The sequence below is a fragment of the Mesoplodon bidens genome (genome assembly GCF_964165515.1).
Source record: "Mesoplodon bidens genome assembly, chromosome: 5".
In the NCBI taxonomy this organism is placed as follows: domain Eukaryota; kingdom Metazoa; phylum Chordata; class Mammalia; order Artiodactyla; family Ziphiidae; genus Mesoplodon; species Mesoplodon bidens.
The window spans coordinates 48863619-48879508 of NC_138161.1; the positions used below are offsets into that span (position 1 = coordinate 48863619).

At 36.9% G+C, this 15890-nt stretch overlaps 1 protein-coding gene across 14 annotated transcripts in view; it reads right to left on the minus strand.

The window, feature by feature from the left end:
• The window catches only part of ABI3BP (ABI family member 3 binding protein), a 250305-nt gene that overhangs the window by 74286 nt on the left and 160129 nt on the right, over positions 1–15890 (minus strand). For 3 of the 14 annotated variants that reach the window (XM_081235525.1, XM_081235524.1, XM_081235518.1), the window contains 13 exons: positions 14085–14144; positions 13187–13270; positions 11838–11897; positions 10951–11034; positions 9734–9793; positions 8893–8976; positions 6968–7024; positions 5880–5939; positions 5147–5227; positions 4482–4541; positions 2049–2123; positions 1107–1163; positions 388–459 (listed from right to left, as the gene is read on the minus strand). The exons of 6 other annotated variants lie outside the window; for them this stretch is intronic. In XM_081235525.1, the coding sequence (XP_081091651.1) occupies positions 388–459; positions 1107–1163; positions 2049–2123; positions 4482–4541; positions 5147–5227; positions 5880–5939; positions 6968–7024; positions 8893–8976; positions 9734–9793; positions 10951–11034; positions 11838–11897; positions 13187–13270; positions 14085–14144 (894 nt within the window). The remainder of the gene's footprint in view (positions 1–387; positions 460–1106; positions 1164–2048; positions 2124–4481; positions 4542–5146; positions 5228–5879; positions 5940–6967; positions 7025–8892; positions 8977–9733; positions 9794–10950; positions 11035–11837; positions 11898–13186; positions 13271–14084; positions 14145–15890) is intronic. 5 more of the 14 variants (XM_081235527.1, XM_081235526.1, XM_081235529.1 and 2 more) reach the window with 5 other exon arrangements.

Consider the following 15890-nt stretch of genomic DNA (forward strand, 5'->3'; position numbering starts at 1 on the left):
TCTCTTTCTTGAATATCAACACACCTCATTCTCTTGAGAATCTGCATCACATTTTTACAGACAGGACAATGGATTAGGATAAGAAAAAAGAATCAAGAGGGAAATCCTATTCTATAACCCTAATCCTCCAGCTAATATTTATGTTTTAACTGTCATTAACTGTCAAATTTATTATGCCTCAATATTTAGATACCACAGAGAAACTGAAATTTCTGTATTCAGAGAGTCACTTATCATTTTAATTTTAAGAATTCAAGAATTTTAGAAGCTATAGCTCTTCAAAGCTATTCCACTGTAGATCCAGCTTGAACTTTCAAATTATATGAAATGTGATACTAATTAAAATGTTTTTGAATAAAAGAATAGAAGCATGAAAACCTTTACCACCTTCAGTCTTTGGCTCCTCTGGCCTGAGTGGTGCTTTGGCAGTGGAATATACATAATCTATGTCAGTTGGTGCTAGGGAAGAAACAGGGAATGGAGGGTTAGTGGTGGACAGCCCATAGCACCCACTTTAATGGAACACTGCTTAATTTTAAAACAGAGGTTAATTAAGTAGATATATTTGTGAGAATAAATAACATTTAGGTAGATTATGAAGATGACTACAATGAAGGCAGGAAATGAAGACAGTGTGCAGTGTGGAACACATACACACGCACACAATAACTGGCAGGGTCTACAGCGATTTCTACCTGGAGCAAAGCAGATGATTTCACTTCCTTATTTTTGTTTAAGGATTCTAGTGAGAAAAAGACATAGAGTGAGTCCTTTGAAAGCATGGGGATGAATCCTAAAAACAATATGAAAATGAAAAATAGGATGTGCATATTTGTATTAAAAGTGATCAGAATATTAAAGAATGAAATTGTGCATTCACAGTGAGAGGAAACTAAGCAAGGAAATTGTGAAACTTGCATAGCAACACAGCAGATACTAGCAAAATGGGCTGTATATAACATTTGACTGTCAAGTTTCACTGGATGAGCACAGGCAATATGTGAGGAGCCATGAAATGTCACAAAGCATGAAGACATCCCCAAATGACTTCCACAATGAGATGGAAAAGCACATATACCTGACTTCCCATTGGGGAACATTATTACCTATAGCCTCCTTTGATGACTCAGTGCTAAATGTAACCGATTCCAGGACTTCAGAAACTAGCAAAAAACACAAAATGGTAAAATTGATCAAGGATGGGTTGTTGTGAGCATTGAATGAATTCATACAAACTAAGTATTTAGACAAGTGCCTTGTACCTGTAAGTGCTCAATGTCAGCCGTTACCATAATAACAATAGCACTATTAACCCTAAAAGAAACTCTAATAACCAAATTCAGAATTTTATAAGTATTATAAGTTATCATTAACAACCACAGAACATTGTTCCATCAACATAAGCATCAAAATGCCATTTAGCTAATTAAGAGATACACAAAAGGAATGAAATGAAATTACAATCCTATGTTAAAAATAAGATCTGGTGTTTCAAAATAAATGTCAGAGAGTTGCAATAGCATTGAAAAGCGTGATCTTTAAAATTTGTTTTTAATTTTGAAGGGCAATAATGTTTAGGCTCATATTGTGTAAGGTGAAATTTTGTTATCTTTACTGAAGTGAGAACCTTCTCCTTCCTTAATGGTCACAATTGAATGAGCATTCTTTTCACATAGCAGAGCAGAAGTTTAGCTTATTACTAAAGAGAACCACAAGTCTGTAACTTAGTGAAAAATAAAGGTAAAGAATAAAATCAGTTCTTCTAAGTGGTTCTGTTGACTACTTAATCAGATATGTGATTATTCTCTAATATTATACAGAGCAAACCCAAATGAAGATAAGTATTTCTATACAGTTGAATAACATAATTAATATGAAATAATGTATTACTAATTTACACCAGTATGCAATCATGGAAGGAGCATGTACAATATACGGAGTTATTAAATGTGTATTCTTCTGTATTTTTTAATATTTGGAAATACAACACTTGGGGTATGCCCCCTGAAGCTCATGGTGTACCCAGATAGATTAAATAATCTATTTACCAGGTTGACTTTGTGTCATTTCTAGGCTTGGTGATGTCACTGGTTTCAAAATAAGAGTATGCAGTTCAGTGGGAGCTGAAAGAAGAGGGTCTAAGTTGTCAAACTAATTATGGATAATTTCACAGGTAGCAACACACAGACCTTCAGAATCACAGGGTTATGGAGAGGCAATGCAGAATATGCATTATTTAAAGCAGAGATTGGCAAATTATGGCCCTCCCAAATCCAGCCCTCTTCTCGACCTGTGAGCTAAGAGTGATTTTTACATTTTTAAATGATTGAAAAAAAATTAAAGGAAGAGTAATAATCTATGACATGTAAAAATGGTATGAAATTCAAATAAAGTTTTATTGGAACACAGGCACACCTACAAACTAAGATGATTCAAGGTGTATTTACATATCACTTACATCTTGGCTTTGGTTACCTACAAGCTACAACAGCAGAATTGAGTAGCTGTGACAGACTGAATGGTCGGCAAAGTCTAAAATATTCACTATTTAACTCTTCACATAAAAAAATTTGCTGATCCCTGATTTTAACTATCCTTCTAGAAAAAGGAAGAGCCTATTTGTAAAACTGAGGTTCTCAATGACTACTGTATCTGAATCTATATTCCCACAAGGGCTTTCTAAGTATTTCCTACAGCTGGTTTCATGACAGTATCATTAACAAAATGTTCAGTATCATCTAGGAGTGTTTTATTCTATGTTCCAGTTTGACCACCCCCCTGGGTACCCTCAATAGGTGTCAAAACTTTTTTTTTTTTTCTGACTAGGTATTTTTTATTTATTTATTTTTATTTAGCAAATTTAATCAGTTATACATATACATATGTTCCCATATCCCCTCCCTTTTGCGTCTCCCTCCCGCCCTCCCTATCCCACCCCTCCAGGCGGTCACAAAGCACCGAGCTGATCTCCCTGTGCTATGCGGCTGCTTCCCACTTTTGCTGTTCCCACCATTCCAACCACTAATTCAAATCCTACTTAATTTCAAAGCTCAACTATTCTCTATCAGCCCACATAGATCCTTGACTCCTTTAAATATTTTTTCTAAAATTTTTACCAAACAAGCTGCTTTTGTATAAGCAAATTATCTTCTATCTAAGAAAAACTCAAGAACAGGTTTTCTTCACAATTATACTGTACTTTATTCAAGAGGTAAAACATGCCCTTACTTTTGATCTCTTCCTCTGCTCTACACTCTATCCTACTCAACTGCTAATGTGGTGCTGGGACCACAGAGGGCAAGGAAATGGTTGTTTACCTAAGACAAAGAAGCAATGCTATTTTAAAAAGAGATGAATGGAATAGAATGCTAAGAGAATTGAATAAGATGCATCTTTTGTCAGAGGGAATCCTTATGCATTTGGCTACCATATAAATCTCCAACCATGAACCTTCTTGTCCACATGAAATTGTAGAGATTCTACCTTCTCTCTTAGAGGGCATAGAGGTGGGAAATGCCAGTTAGCAAGCCACATCACTTGTCACTCTGGGGGCCCAACTGCAATGGGCTGGAAGTACTCCTTAAACAGAAAACCATAGATTTTCTTGATTTTTAAACTGTGAAGCTTTGGGAAATTTAGTGTTTGGGAGAAGGCTTTTTTCCCCTATGATTTGAAACTAAAGGAAGAAAACCTTGAGTTGCTATTGTATTTGTAGGTCTAGAAACCATCAACAGCATTGCACCTGTACCAATGTTTTGTAAAATATTAGATTTTCTTGAGTTTATTGCCTGAGTTTGAAAAATTTTACTTTACCAATATAATTTGTTCCTTATCATGAGGGTCTTTTAGAGACCAAAATAATAACAAAATTTGTTAATTTAAAGATATAGGTATTAATGTGTATAATTAGATACTCAGAGAGATTCCTACTTAGTAAAGGTTAAGAACCAATGTTAAACTGTGGTGGAGAATAAGGAATAGTCAAGTTCATCAATGATGGGGGAGCCTGCAATTTAGATTCACTAGAATTGACACTTCCACGAAGCAACTTGTTTTTGGTAATTTAATATAACAGGGAAACCTCATTCCTTAAAATAGGAAGAGATTAATGAGGATATCACAAAAATCTTACAGAAAGTAAGCTGCTCGGAGAAATTTCATGGTACTTAATTATTATCATTTTGTAGATCTAAATACCAAATAGAAGGCAAACAATTTGGACTTCAGACTCTTCACTGAATCATATAATGAAATGTTAAAGGGGTTTTCATGGAAGATAGATTTCCTCAGCTGGATCCAGGGACAACTGTTAAAAGCAATAGGTAGCACCTTAATTAAGAATCCTGACTACGTAAAAGATGAAGCATGAAACAGAATTACAATAGCACTCGAAGGAAGTGGGAGAAACTCTGGCCATGACAGTGATGGAGTGGGTTTTTAATGAGTGTAAAAGCATTTAATGAGGTCACAAAAATCATTACCTAATGTTGTTTCTGGAGCTTCAGAACTATGAATAACAGGTTCAAAGCTAGTAGCAGGAACTAACCAAAAGCAAAAACATGAACACAAGAAAGTTTAAACACACATAAAAAGTCTTAATTTTTCTCTCAAAACATTAGTTTCAAATGACAATTTTTTTAAACTTTTGCATTCGTAGAAAGCAAACAGTCTCTGTAGCTAGGAATAATTCATTGCAGAAGGTAGGCACAACCTTTGAACTCTGCAATGAATTTTAGTATGGTCAACATGAGCCTTTCCTAGGTGTTTGATTTTCTGATTCTCATATGGAAGCTAGCTTTGGAAAATCTGTTTAGGCAATATACACAACAAAATATGTGAAAGTAACTTGTAACATTTCTTGGAAGCTGAAAAAAAATACCTACGTTTATGTACTCACAGCTATAATAAATTGATAACGTGTTTAAATGTAGATATAGCAATAAATAACCATGAGTGACTATGCCAATCTTGCTATAGATAAGAGAGACCAAGAACTTCATCCAAGAAGCAGCTGTTAACCACAACTTAATGCCTTGACTCTTAGGGAACATGAAGGCTGTTACTTCCCATTGGAGACACTACTTTGGGACTCCACTGGGACAGGCTGCTAGGGCTTACCCCTCAAACCATTAAATAACACATTTACCCAGTTTGGTCTGAGGTGCTTCAGGGCTTGATGTGGTTTTAGGTCTGGGACGTGGACGACGAACTCGTGATGTTTTAGGAGCTGAAGGAAGAAACGTTGGATTACTCTAGTGAAGGTGGTTTTGGAAATAAGGTTCTAGATTTTCTAAATATGTTATATTTCCTTGAAATTTAAGACATATATTTTAAAGATGCAAATATGTTTGCCTATTTTGTTAATTTTTTTATCACTGAAGATTCTTCAGAAGTAAAACTCACACATAAAATTAAGTCAAGAAATGAAGAGTCTTGTAAATGTCTAAAAAAGGTAAGGACTATCATCAAACCATAGTAAGTTCACACTAAGAAATTACATATGCCCCCCATCCATAGAACTATACAAATTGTTATGATTTAATTGGTCTAGAGAAGACATAGACATTCCCGACCATGTCTGAAACTAAGCTTTAAATGTGAGCACTGTTTAGACAAAAGTACATGACACAAATTCAATTAAGATTACATAGTAGACAGACATTTTGATCTAAGTCCATGCATAGCTTTTAAAAACAACAGGTAACTTCTTTTTAGAGTCTTCAATACTCTTATTAAGAAGAAAAATAAAGTTGAAGGACAGCAGAGGATGACAAGATAGTCTTATGAAGCTGGTGATATTGTTATTACAATGATGATGATGATAGACTGGATTGACAATGAGCAGGAAAAAATTGTTGAGGAACACAGAATATCATTACCTAACGTTGTTTCTGGAGCCTTGGTTCTAAGAGTGACAGGTTCAAGGACTGTAGGAAGAACTGGCCAAAAATAATAAAATAAACCAAAGAGATTTAAAAAATTCACTTGAAGACTAATTTCAGAAGCCAATTGTTGAGCTTCAGGACTGAGAGAAAAGAGACACTTGTTCTTTGCCAATTTGACCAAATTGTGGTGAATATCAATTAATCTCATAAAATAGGTACACCATTGTACTTTGCTCAATATCACTGTGCTCAACAAGAAATTCTACATGTTTGATTATCTGATTCTGGTATGAAAGACTCTGCTGGATAAGCTTTTTACACATTTATATAATATATAATTTCTAACTACTGGAAAAAGCATTTATCAGTCTATTTGTACTTCTATACAAGTTGACATAAATGTCTACTATTTCAATAATCATGAGTACAATAACGAGTTCATATGTTTGAAAGTATAAGGATCAATGTAACAAATGGAGTGTGTTCATCAAAATTTCAAAGTGGTCCTTGATTCAATAAAAGTGAAGAAACTCTGTCAAACCCTGTTAGAGAAGGAGAGAGAGTCAGCCTACTCTATCACAAAAGCCCATCATTTAAACTTTCAAGACTCAGGCACATTCAAAAATTTGACCATTAACTAAAAACATCATTCCTTGAAACAAGAGATCTACCAATATAATCATATAGACACTAATTCAATAAAAAGTAACACAATCAAAAAAACATGGTATTTCCACAATTGATGAGGAAAAAGTGAGTGATGAAAATAAGGGATAGGTGGAAATTCATGTTTGAAAGGAAGCTTAAAATAGCCAATGCTGTTGAAGCAAATGCACGTGATCACATGACACAGCATTGAGTGGTTACATGGCAGTTTGACATCCTGAAATTAGTATACACACAGTTCTCTTAAATTCAACAGATAACTTGACATAGAATGTAGCAAAACTGCAAGGTAAAGACTGTAATGGAATGACAACAGAGGGTATAGAAATGGTTTTAAGATGCAGGAGAACCTGTGGCTACAATGGTATGACAATGAGCAGGAAAAGCACTATTTGAAGGACACGCATTCTCATTACCCACGATTTCTGGAGCTTCAGTTCTAAAAGTACCAGGTTCAAGATCTGCAGTGGGAACTAGTCAAAAGCAAGGAAATAAACACATGTGAAAAGTCAGCAAATTAAATCTTACCAGTATAATAGTGCTTCAATAGGTATATAACAATTTGAAATTATTTTTCTGAAATTACATATTTGATATTTAAAGACTTGGTCACCTAAAGCCAGGTAAACTTTCTTTATGAGATAGTTACAGCCTACACAAACTGATAAATATCTCAATAAAGTCAACATGGTATTCTCCTAGGTGTCTAAGTACCTAATTCCAGTCATTGTAGAAGACTGACCTAGGAAACTTTAAACATTTTACCAAATATATACTTATGTAACTGTTATGGCAGTTGTGGGCTTTTCTGCGGAAACTTTAAGAAAACAGCATGCCCAAGTGTTCATCACAAGGAAGAAAAATATCTTTTTTTCTATTTCTTTAATTTTGTATCTATATGAGATGATGGATTAAACTAAGTAAAGTTATTGTGGTCATCATTTCACTATGTACATAAGTCAAATCATTATTCTGTACACCTTAAACTTATACAGTGCTGTATGCCAATTATATCTCAATAAAACTGGAAGAAAGAAAATAGCATGTCTAAATAAGCATGGATACAATAAATAGCTTTCGTGTTTGAAAGGAGGCATAGAAAAGAATTAAGCAAAGTGAATCATGTAGATCTTGTTGAGAGCTCATATTTAGAAATAGGCTGAGAACTTGTTTGAGGCAAAGGCACTCAACAAATCAGGATAAAGAACATATAGTGTGTGGTCCCCAGTAGGCAGCTCTCTGCTCTAATCACAAAAATTCCATACCCTAGATAGGAGGGAGAGACAGTTGCAGGAGAGATCATTGATGCTTCTAGGGTCAGACCCAAACTTCTGAGTCATACCTTCAAGGATTTTCTTCAACTGCTCCTATGGACCCATCCAAACTCAGTACTATTCATCACCTCTTGGAAGCAGAACCTCCCTTATTCCAGAAGTCTGTGCTCTCTGGTTGGTCTCTACACCTTACTTTCTGTCTGTTTATCTCCATGATTTTAAGACCCAACATCTTTCCAACTCCTTATTCCTGTCCTTCACAGACTTTTCTCTCTTTCAGCTCAGAGATGTTTATAACCCCTGCAAAAAACAGGAAGCTCAGAGCTTCCCTGGTGGCGCAGTTGTTGAGAGTCCGCCTGCCGATGCAGGGGACACGGATTCGTGTCCCGGTCCGGGAGAATCCCACATGCCACGGAGCGGCTGGGCCCGTGAGCCACGGCCGCTGAGCCTGCGCGTCCGGAGCCTGTGCTCCGCAACGGGAGAGGCCACAACAGTGAGAGGCCTGCATACCGCAAAAAAACCCCACAAAAAACAAAAACAACAACAACAAAAAACCAAAAAAAGAAAAACAGCTCAGTTTGCACAGACACACTGCCTTGGTTCAATCTTTTAATGTTTCACGTTGAGGCAGGTTCTGAATTTGACTCTACTACAGACTGCGAAGTAAAAACAAGCCGCCAGCTTCTGCGATATCCTCACAGATCTTGATGGGCTATGGGGAGATGGAAGGCACTTCGTGTTTGTTTCTTGAAATAAAAATGCTTGGTTCTATTTAAGACATTTTTTTCTTTAAGAGAAGAATGGAATGGAGTAAGAAAAAGTAAATAAAATACATAGTAATACATAGTAAAAGAGTAGATCCTTGTGTAGAAAGCACAGGGAATTCAGCTGCCACGCGCATCTCCCCCATCATGTTTTCCTTTGCTAACAGGGGGAAGCAGCAGCAGGTCATTTTGTGCCTTTACCCACATGAGGCTCACAGGGGCTATCACTCCCACTACTAGTATCAACCCCAGACTCCCAAGAGCTGCAAGGACTCAGTACTTTAATGAGAGACCCACATTTACCCAGTTTGGTTTGAGGTGCCTCAGGAGTTGGTGTGTGTTTAGGTTTGGGACGTGGACGACGGGTCCGTTTTGATGTTTTAGGAGCTGAAGAAAGAAAACCTTCAGTTACTACAGAGTCTGTAGCTCAGAAGCTATGGGTAGCATGACACATGCCTCTAGGTTTCCTAAAACTTATTAGATTTCCTCATATTTTAGGAAATGTGTCTTTGTAACTTTTTAATTGGAAACTTTCACCCTTATTCTAATAGTATGTTTGTTTTTTACAAGTGAAAGTTCATTGGCAATGAGTCAATTATAAAAGTGAAGAATCATTCATAGAACTCTTGTTTGAATAAAAAGGATAAGAATCACTGCTAAAATATTATGGTAGTGGTGATAGCCAGGTACAAACTCTTTGACAGTTTACTAAAATAAGACCATGTCATTAACTAAAATGTCAGTTAAAGAACAAATATCACAGACAGTTAAAAAAACAGTAGACCTTTAGATCCACAAAGAACCCTCCCTGACACCATAATAGTCGTTAGAGTCAAGAGAATTGCTTTTTAAACCCAGCTTTTACAAAACATTGGTTAAAAAACATACAAGATGACAAAAGCAATTTCAGATGTATAACAGTTGACCTGAGTTAGGTTCATGCATGGGTCTCTTAAAAACAAGGGATAACTTGTTTTAAGAGTCAGAGAGTTCAATTCTTTTAGGATGAAGAATATCATGGAGTGACAATAGAGGATGATGCTGTAGCTTTATGAAGCAAAAGAACCTGTAGCTTTGATGTTGATGGAATGAGTTTGACAATGAGAAGAAAAAGCACTTACTGAGGACCACAATGTGTTATTACCTTGTGTTGTCACCCAAGCCTCAGTTCTGAATGTAACAGGTTCAAAGTCTGCAGTAGGAACTGACCAAAAGTATTAAGAATAAACCAAGTGATTGTTTTAAATAAACTCAAAACATTTACTTCAAAAAGAATCTTACTAGTATAATATAGGTTCTAGAACTACATAGCAACTTTTAAAAACTCTTAAACTAGAAGAGTAAAAGTTGATTTCCTAAAAATTGGCCATACCTCAGTCAGGTACCTATTTCCTTATTCCTCATTCTTTGATGATCTGGTTCTAACTAATAAGCCAAAGTGGGATGTGTGGGTATTGCTAAGAACTTATCTTTGGAAAGATGCTGAGGCCTAAGCATGATGAATCAAACTGGGTATCCCTCCAGACTAAGCAAAGAAAGAGCATGCCTTCATGAGCAAAGAACAGCTTGCTGATATATCCTTGATCAAATCTCAACTGCTTCATCAGGTGCCTAAAGATCTCCACCATGGGAGTCCATGGACCAATCAAGATCTAGAAAAGCTTTGACTACCACCTTGAAGTCAGACATCCTTTATACTAGTATTACAGTTAGACTTTCTCCTTTGGTTGGTCTCTACTTATATCCATTCTTTCTGATTTTATTCCTTTCCATCTTTCTACTCATCTATGTACTATGATGATTTCAAGGCTCCACTCTTTTTAAATTTATCTTTCCCTGCTCCAAATATTTATGTCCCTAGCGCATCTTGTTGGTAGCACCCAAATATCACTCTTGTATTTGCATAGATGCTGCCTAATGCCATCTTCTATTTTATTTACAAAGAAAAGGCTTTTGGTCTTAACTGTCTTGCAGGTTTGAGGACTAAAACATGTCTCCCACATCTGATACATTAGCATCTTTAAAGGTATACAACTTGGAGGATACTGAAGGCACTTAGTGTTTGTCAATTTGAACTGAATATGCCTAATTTTTCACAAGAAGCTTTATTTTCAAGAGATAAATGGAAGTTAATAAAATGCACAGTGACAAAGATTTTACAGAGGAAGCAAGAGGCATTCAGCTGCCCCACAGATCTCCCCCTACTGTGCTCTTCTTGCCAGCTCCACAGTGGGAACTGCAACTTAATACAAGTTGTATCTTTACTCTCATGGGGCATACTGGTTACTCCCCAAAACTGGGATTACTCAACACCCTGCTGGGTTAGGTTGTTGGGACTCTAAACCAGGAACACAAGTTTACCTGGTTTGGACTCAGGTACTTCAGGACTTGGTGGGGTTTTTGGTCTGGGATGTGGATGAATTGTCTGTTGTGATGTTTTGGAAGCTGAAGGAAGAAATTCTTGGGTTATTACATAACTACATCACCCATGGTTCTGGAAGCTATGGGGGGCAAAAAACATGACTCTAGATCTTCTACACCTTGTTAGATTTTTGCTTGTTTAGTTTGAGATTTTTGTCACATACATAACTCCTTCTATACCTTCTTTTATCATAGAAGATTCTTTGAAGACAAAAATCACTTTTTAATATAAGAAATAAAGATTAGTAATTATAATCAAAGTCTCATAGAGCAGCTTGACTGGGCAACAAAAAGGTTAAGAACTGTTGCTAAATTTTAATGGATAATGAAGAATAGTCATACTCAATCTGAGGTTTATAATTTAATCTTCCAATCTTTGGTACATGTTCTAACTATTAAAATAAAAACGTATTATTACCTAAATAGAAACAAAACAACAAAATACTATGCAAATAGAAAAAAGGTAGAAACGTAGATGTGCAATGAATGGATCCTCCTGGCCCTATGAGAGCTATTGATGAGTTTATCTGTCTAGATAAGAGGGAGATCCGGATGTGTTTGAAAACCAGTTTTACCACAAGCACCGCTGGAATAAAACACAGAATGACACAATTTTAAACAGGTTACGTGGCAAATAAATATCCTAAAGTAGGGTCACACATGACTAGTTCTATTAAAAACAACAGGTAATTTAAGGGTTTTCATAATTTTAAGAAGAATGTAATTGAATGGCCACAAAGAATAAAACTGTTGTCACATGGAGCAAGATGAAACTCTGGGTCTGACAACAGGCAGGATAAGTCTTGTTGAAAACAGTTTATCATTACCTAATGTTGTTCTGGGGGCCTCTGGTCTAAGAGTGACAGGTTCAAGGACTGTAGCAGGAACTGACCAAAAAACAATACAGTAAACCAAAGAGATTTAAAAATACATGAAAAGTTAGAACATTCACACCCCAACAAAACTTGCTTATATATCATTCCTTCTACAGAAACAAAGGAAAAAAAACAGAGAAAGAGTAGAGGATTGTTCTTTGAACATTTGGCCAAACAATAGTCATGGTCAGTCTTAGGCTTATCCTTGGAAATATCTTGAGTCAACATGAAATTCTTCTAGGTTTTAACTAATGGATTCTAACTGATATGGAAAACTCTGCACTGGAAAGTATTTTTAGGCATTTACCTAATATACACTGAAAACCGAAATTGTCTTTAAAAAAATCTGATCAACCTGTACTTCTATGGAGGCTGAAAATGAGCCCTTACTGTGTTTAAGTAAACACAGATACAATAGACAGTTTATAAGTTTGAAACAGATATAAAAATTAATCATTGAAATGGATGGTGTTGGTCTTGCCAAGAGCTTGTCTATGGAAAGAGTCTGAGACCTCTGTCCAAACCACAACATATAAAAGAGCAGGATAAAGATGGTTACTCAGTCTGAAATACTCAGTAGAGTATCTCTCTGGCCTAAGCCCAGAAAAAGTGGAAATCAAAGACTGTTGATGTCTCTCTATCAAATCTAAGCTCTTGAACCAGGTCCTCAAAATCCTCTTTCAATTGACTGGATGGATCTATCCAAATGTAGCATCATCAACAGCCAGGTTTTGACTGTGAGAAGTAGGACAGTCTGTTCTAGGTACCCCCAACCACCACACTTTTGGTTCTTCTGCCTTGGTTCACATTTCCCTCCATGCATTCAAATCCTGTAGTGGGCCTAAAGCCCAAGGTCCAAGGTCCAAGTCCAGTCCACCTTGATCTTTTCCCTTGTACCATGCAAACATATTCTCAACGTTACAGTTTTAGAAATGAAATGTCTCCCACAGCTGGCATATCACCCACAGTTGCCAATATTGGTCCAGGAATTTGCAAGGTACTTACAATTTGTTTATTTAGTTGAACGTAATATATTGGCTTTGCTAAAGAAGTAAAACTGGAATTTTATAGTAAAAAATATACTAAATGTATGTCAAGACTCACACATAAAAAGAATATGGTATTCTGGCACCAGCTGTATCTCACCCAGTCATGTTCTCCTCAACACCTGGTAGAGGAGACATTACTGATGATGCCTCATGACTTCATGCTTAGAAAGAATATGAGCTTGGCACTGCTTTGCGTCCTCACTGGGACAGGTTACTAGGGCTCACCCTTAAACCAACGAATCACACATTTACCCGGTTTGATCTGAGGTACTTGAGGGCTTGGTGTGGTTTTAGGTCTGGGACGTGGACGACGAGGTCTTTGTGACGCTTTGGTAGCTAAAGAAAGAAAAGCCTTATGTTATTCTACATCGTATGGCTCTGGGTACTGAGGAGAGGTTTTTCCAAAACCTGTTAGAGTTTTTAAAGTTCCATGAATTTGTAGTTTAAAAGTTTTACTCCTTTTATGCCAATGCATCTTTTTTTTTAAGGTTGAGGGTACTTTGGAGGCAAACTCATGTTTATAGTCAAATTACTCATTCAAGGCATGAAAATTAGCACTTGTAATCAGATACTCATAGAACTTCCTCACTGGGGGAAAAATGAGAAGGAGGACCAATTCTGGTGCAAGGGGAGGGGAAGTTAGGGTCACACTAAGACCCTAACTTCAGATTTGGATAATTTCCTATTTGTCAAATTAGTAATAAAATACATCATTACTTAAAACACCAACAAAGAAACAAACATACCATGCAAATAGTTTTTAAAAAATCTAGAAACTTAGATGGCAAAGGAGCTTAAGAGTAGCTGTTATTGCTGATCAGCCCAGAGAGGAAATAGATCCCAATTTGTTTTAAACTCAGCTTTAACACAGAACACTGTTCAACGAAGCACAAGGCAATGTGATGATTTCAAATGCCCCACGTGGCAGGTAAATGTTTTGAACTAAGCTCATGCTGGCTCTCCTAAAAATAACAGGAACCTTGTTTTTAAGAGACTTCAGGGCTCTTCAAGTGAAGACAGTGACTGAATGGCAGTGGAGGATGATAGTGGTCATCTCATGAAAGAGGAAAAGCCATGTGATGGGGATGGAGACTGAACAGACTGTACAAGGAGCAGCAAAAGATCTAGGCAAGTGGCACAGGGTCATTACCTAATGTGGTCCCAGAGGTCTCAGTTGTAAAAGTAACAGGTTCAAGGTCTGTAACAGGAACTGAAGTAATAAACAAAAGAGGTTTTTAAAAAAATGTGTACGAAGAGCTACAACATTCATGTCAAAATGAATCTTGCCAGTGTAACATTGCCTCTAGAATATTTTTTTTTTTAATTTCTGAATGAAGGGTGTTATGGACTGAATTGCCTCTCCTCAGAATTCGTTTGTTGAAGTCCTAACTCCCAATGTGACTGGTCTTTAAAGATGAAGTTAAGGTTAAATGAGGTCATAAGGGTGGGGCTGTAAGCCAATAGGACTACTGTCCTTATAAAGGAGAGGGAGAGACACAGGGATGCTCACACATAGAGAGAAGGCCCTGGGAGGACACAGTAAGATGGTAGCCATCTGCAAGGCAAGGAGAGGGACCTCAGGACATATTAAACCTGCTGATACTTTGATCTTAGACTTCCAGCCTCCATAGCTGTGAGAAATAGATTTCTGTTGTTTAAGCCACCCAGTCTGTGGTATTACAGCAGCCCTAGCAGACTAATAGAAAGGGAAATCAATTATTGTGCTCAGACTTGGCCAAACTGTAGTTAGGGATTTCTTCATCTCATGAGATAGTCATTGCCTTTGGTCTCTGCTTAGCACCACAAAAGGGAAACAGTTCCTGTAGTTAGTGTTTGAATATCTGAGTCTGTTATGGTAAACTTTAGGATATTGTTAGGCTTTTACTTAAATATGTTTCTAACAACCCTCAAGAAGCACGTGAAAAACTAACCTGTACTTCTGTGGATGCTGAATAAAGAAAATATCTACTATGTGTATCAAATTATGGTTGCAGAAAAAGTTCCTAAATAACCAAGCAGCCATTACACAAATAGCCAAAAATTGTTCTGATAATCTTGCTGAGAACTCAGCTTTGGAAAGATCTTGTGACTTCTGTCCAAACAAGAAGACTAGGTTAAGAGGCAACTTCTTAGTCTGTGGCATCCAGTAAACCACCTGTCCACTCTCAGTACAGGGAAAACTATCCAAGGATGGGAAGAAGAGACTTCTGATGCTCATTAAGAACAATACTAGTCTTATTCAACTGGTGTCATTCAAATGCATCATCACCAACAAAAATGTTTTGCCTGGCACTTAGAAGAAGCAGGGACTCTGCCCCCTCTGGTTGCCTCTGTATATATCCTATGTTTTCATCTTGTTCACTCTCACCTATCCACTTGTGCAAATTCTGATGTGACGTCAAGGCCCAAACTCCTTCTCTGCTCTACTGAAGTCCACGTTGATTTTTCACTTCTTTAAGACTTGCTATAGATGTATGAGATGAGAGAATTTGGGGTCCCTCCATTACCAGTTAGGGAAGAACTAAAGATCAAAAGCACCCATTTTGGATTATATGTGAGTTCAAAAATAAAATATATGTATTTCCATTTTAAAAAAAGAGCCACTATAATCAGTCTACACTTAATGTTTGTGTACCTAAGAAAAATCTTGAATTTGAAAAAAACACCCTGCCCTGTTTTCATCCTCTAGGATTTTCACACAAGAAAACTGTTTGTGCTCAACTAACCTGCAGACTGAGAAGTATAACATGTCTCTTACTATCCAGAATTGGAGAGAAGGTTAGGTCTCTTCCAAACATGAACTCCTTGCCAGTTCTGAAGGGGCAAGGACTCTTCATGGTTCCCTCACTAGGGGGTATATGGGTTTACATTTTCAACCAGTGACAGGCTGCCAGGCTCCTTAAGCCAAGGGCCCTGCTTTTGTCTGGTGTAATCTCTGATGCATCTGAACTTGGAG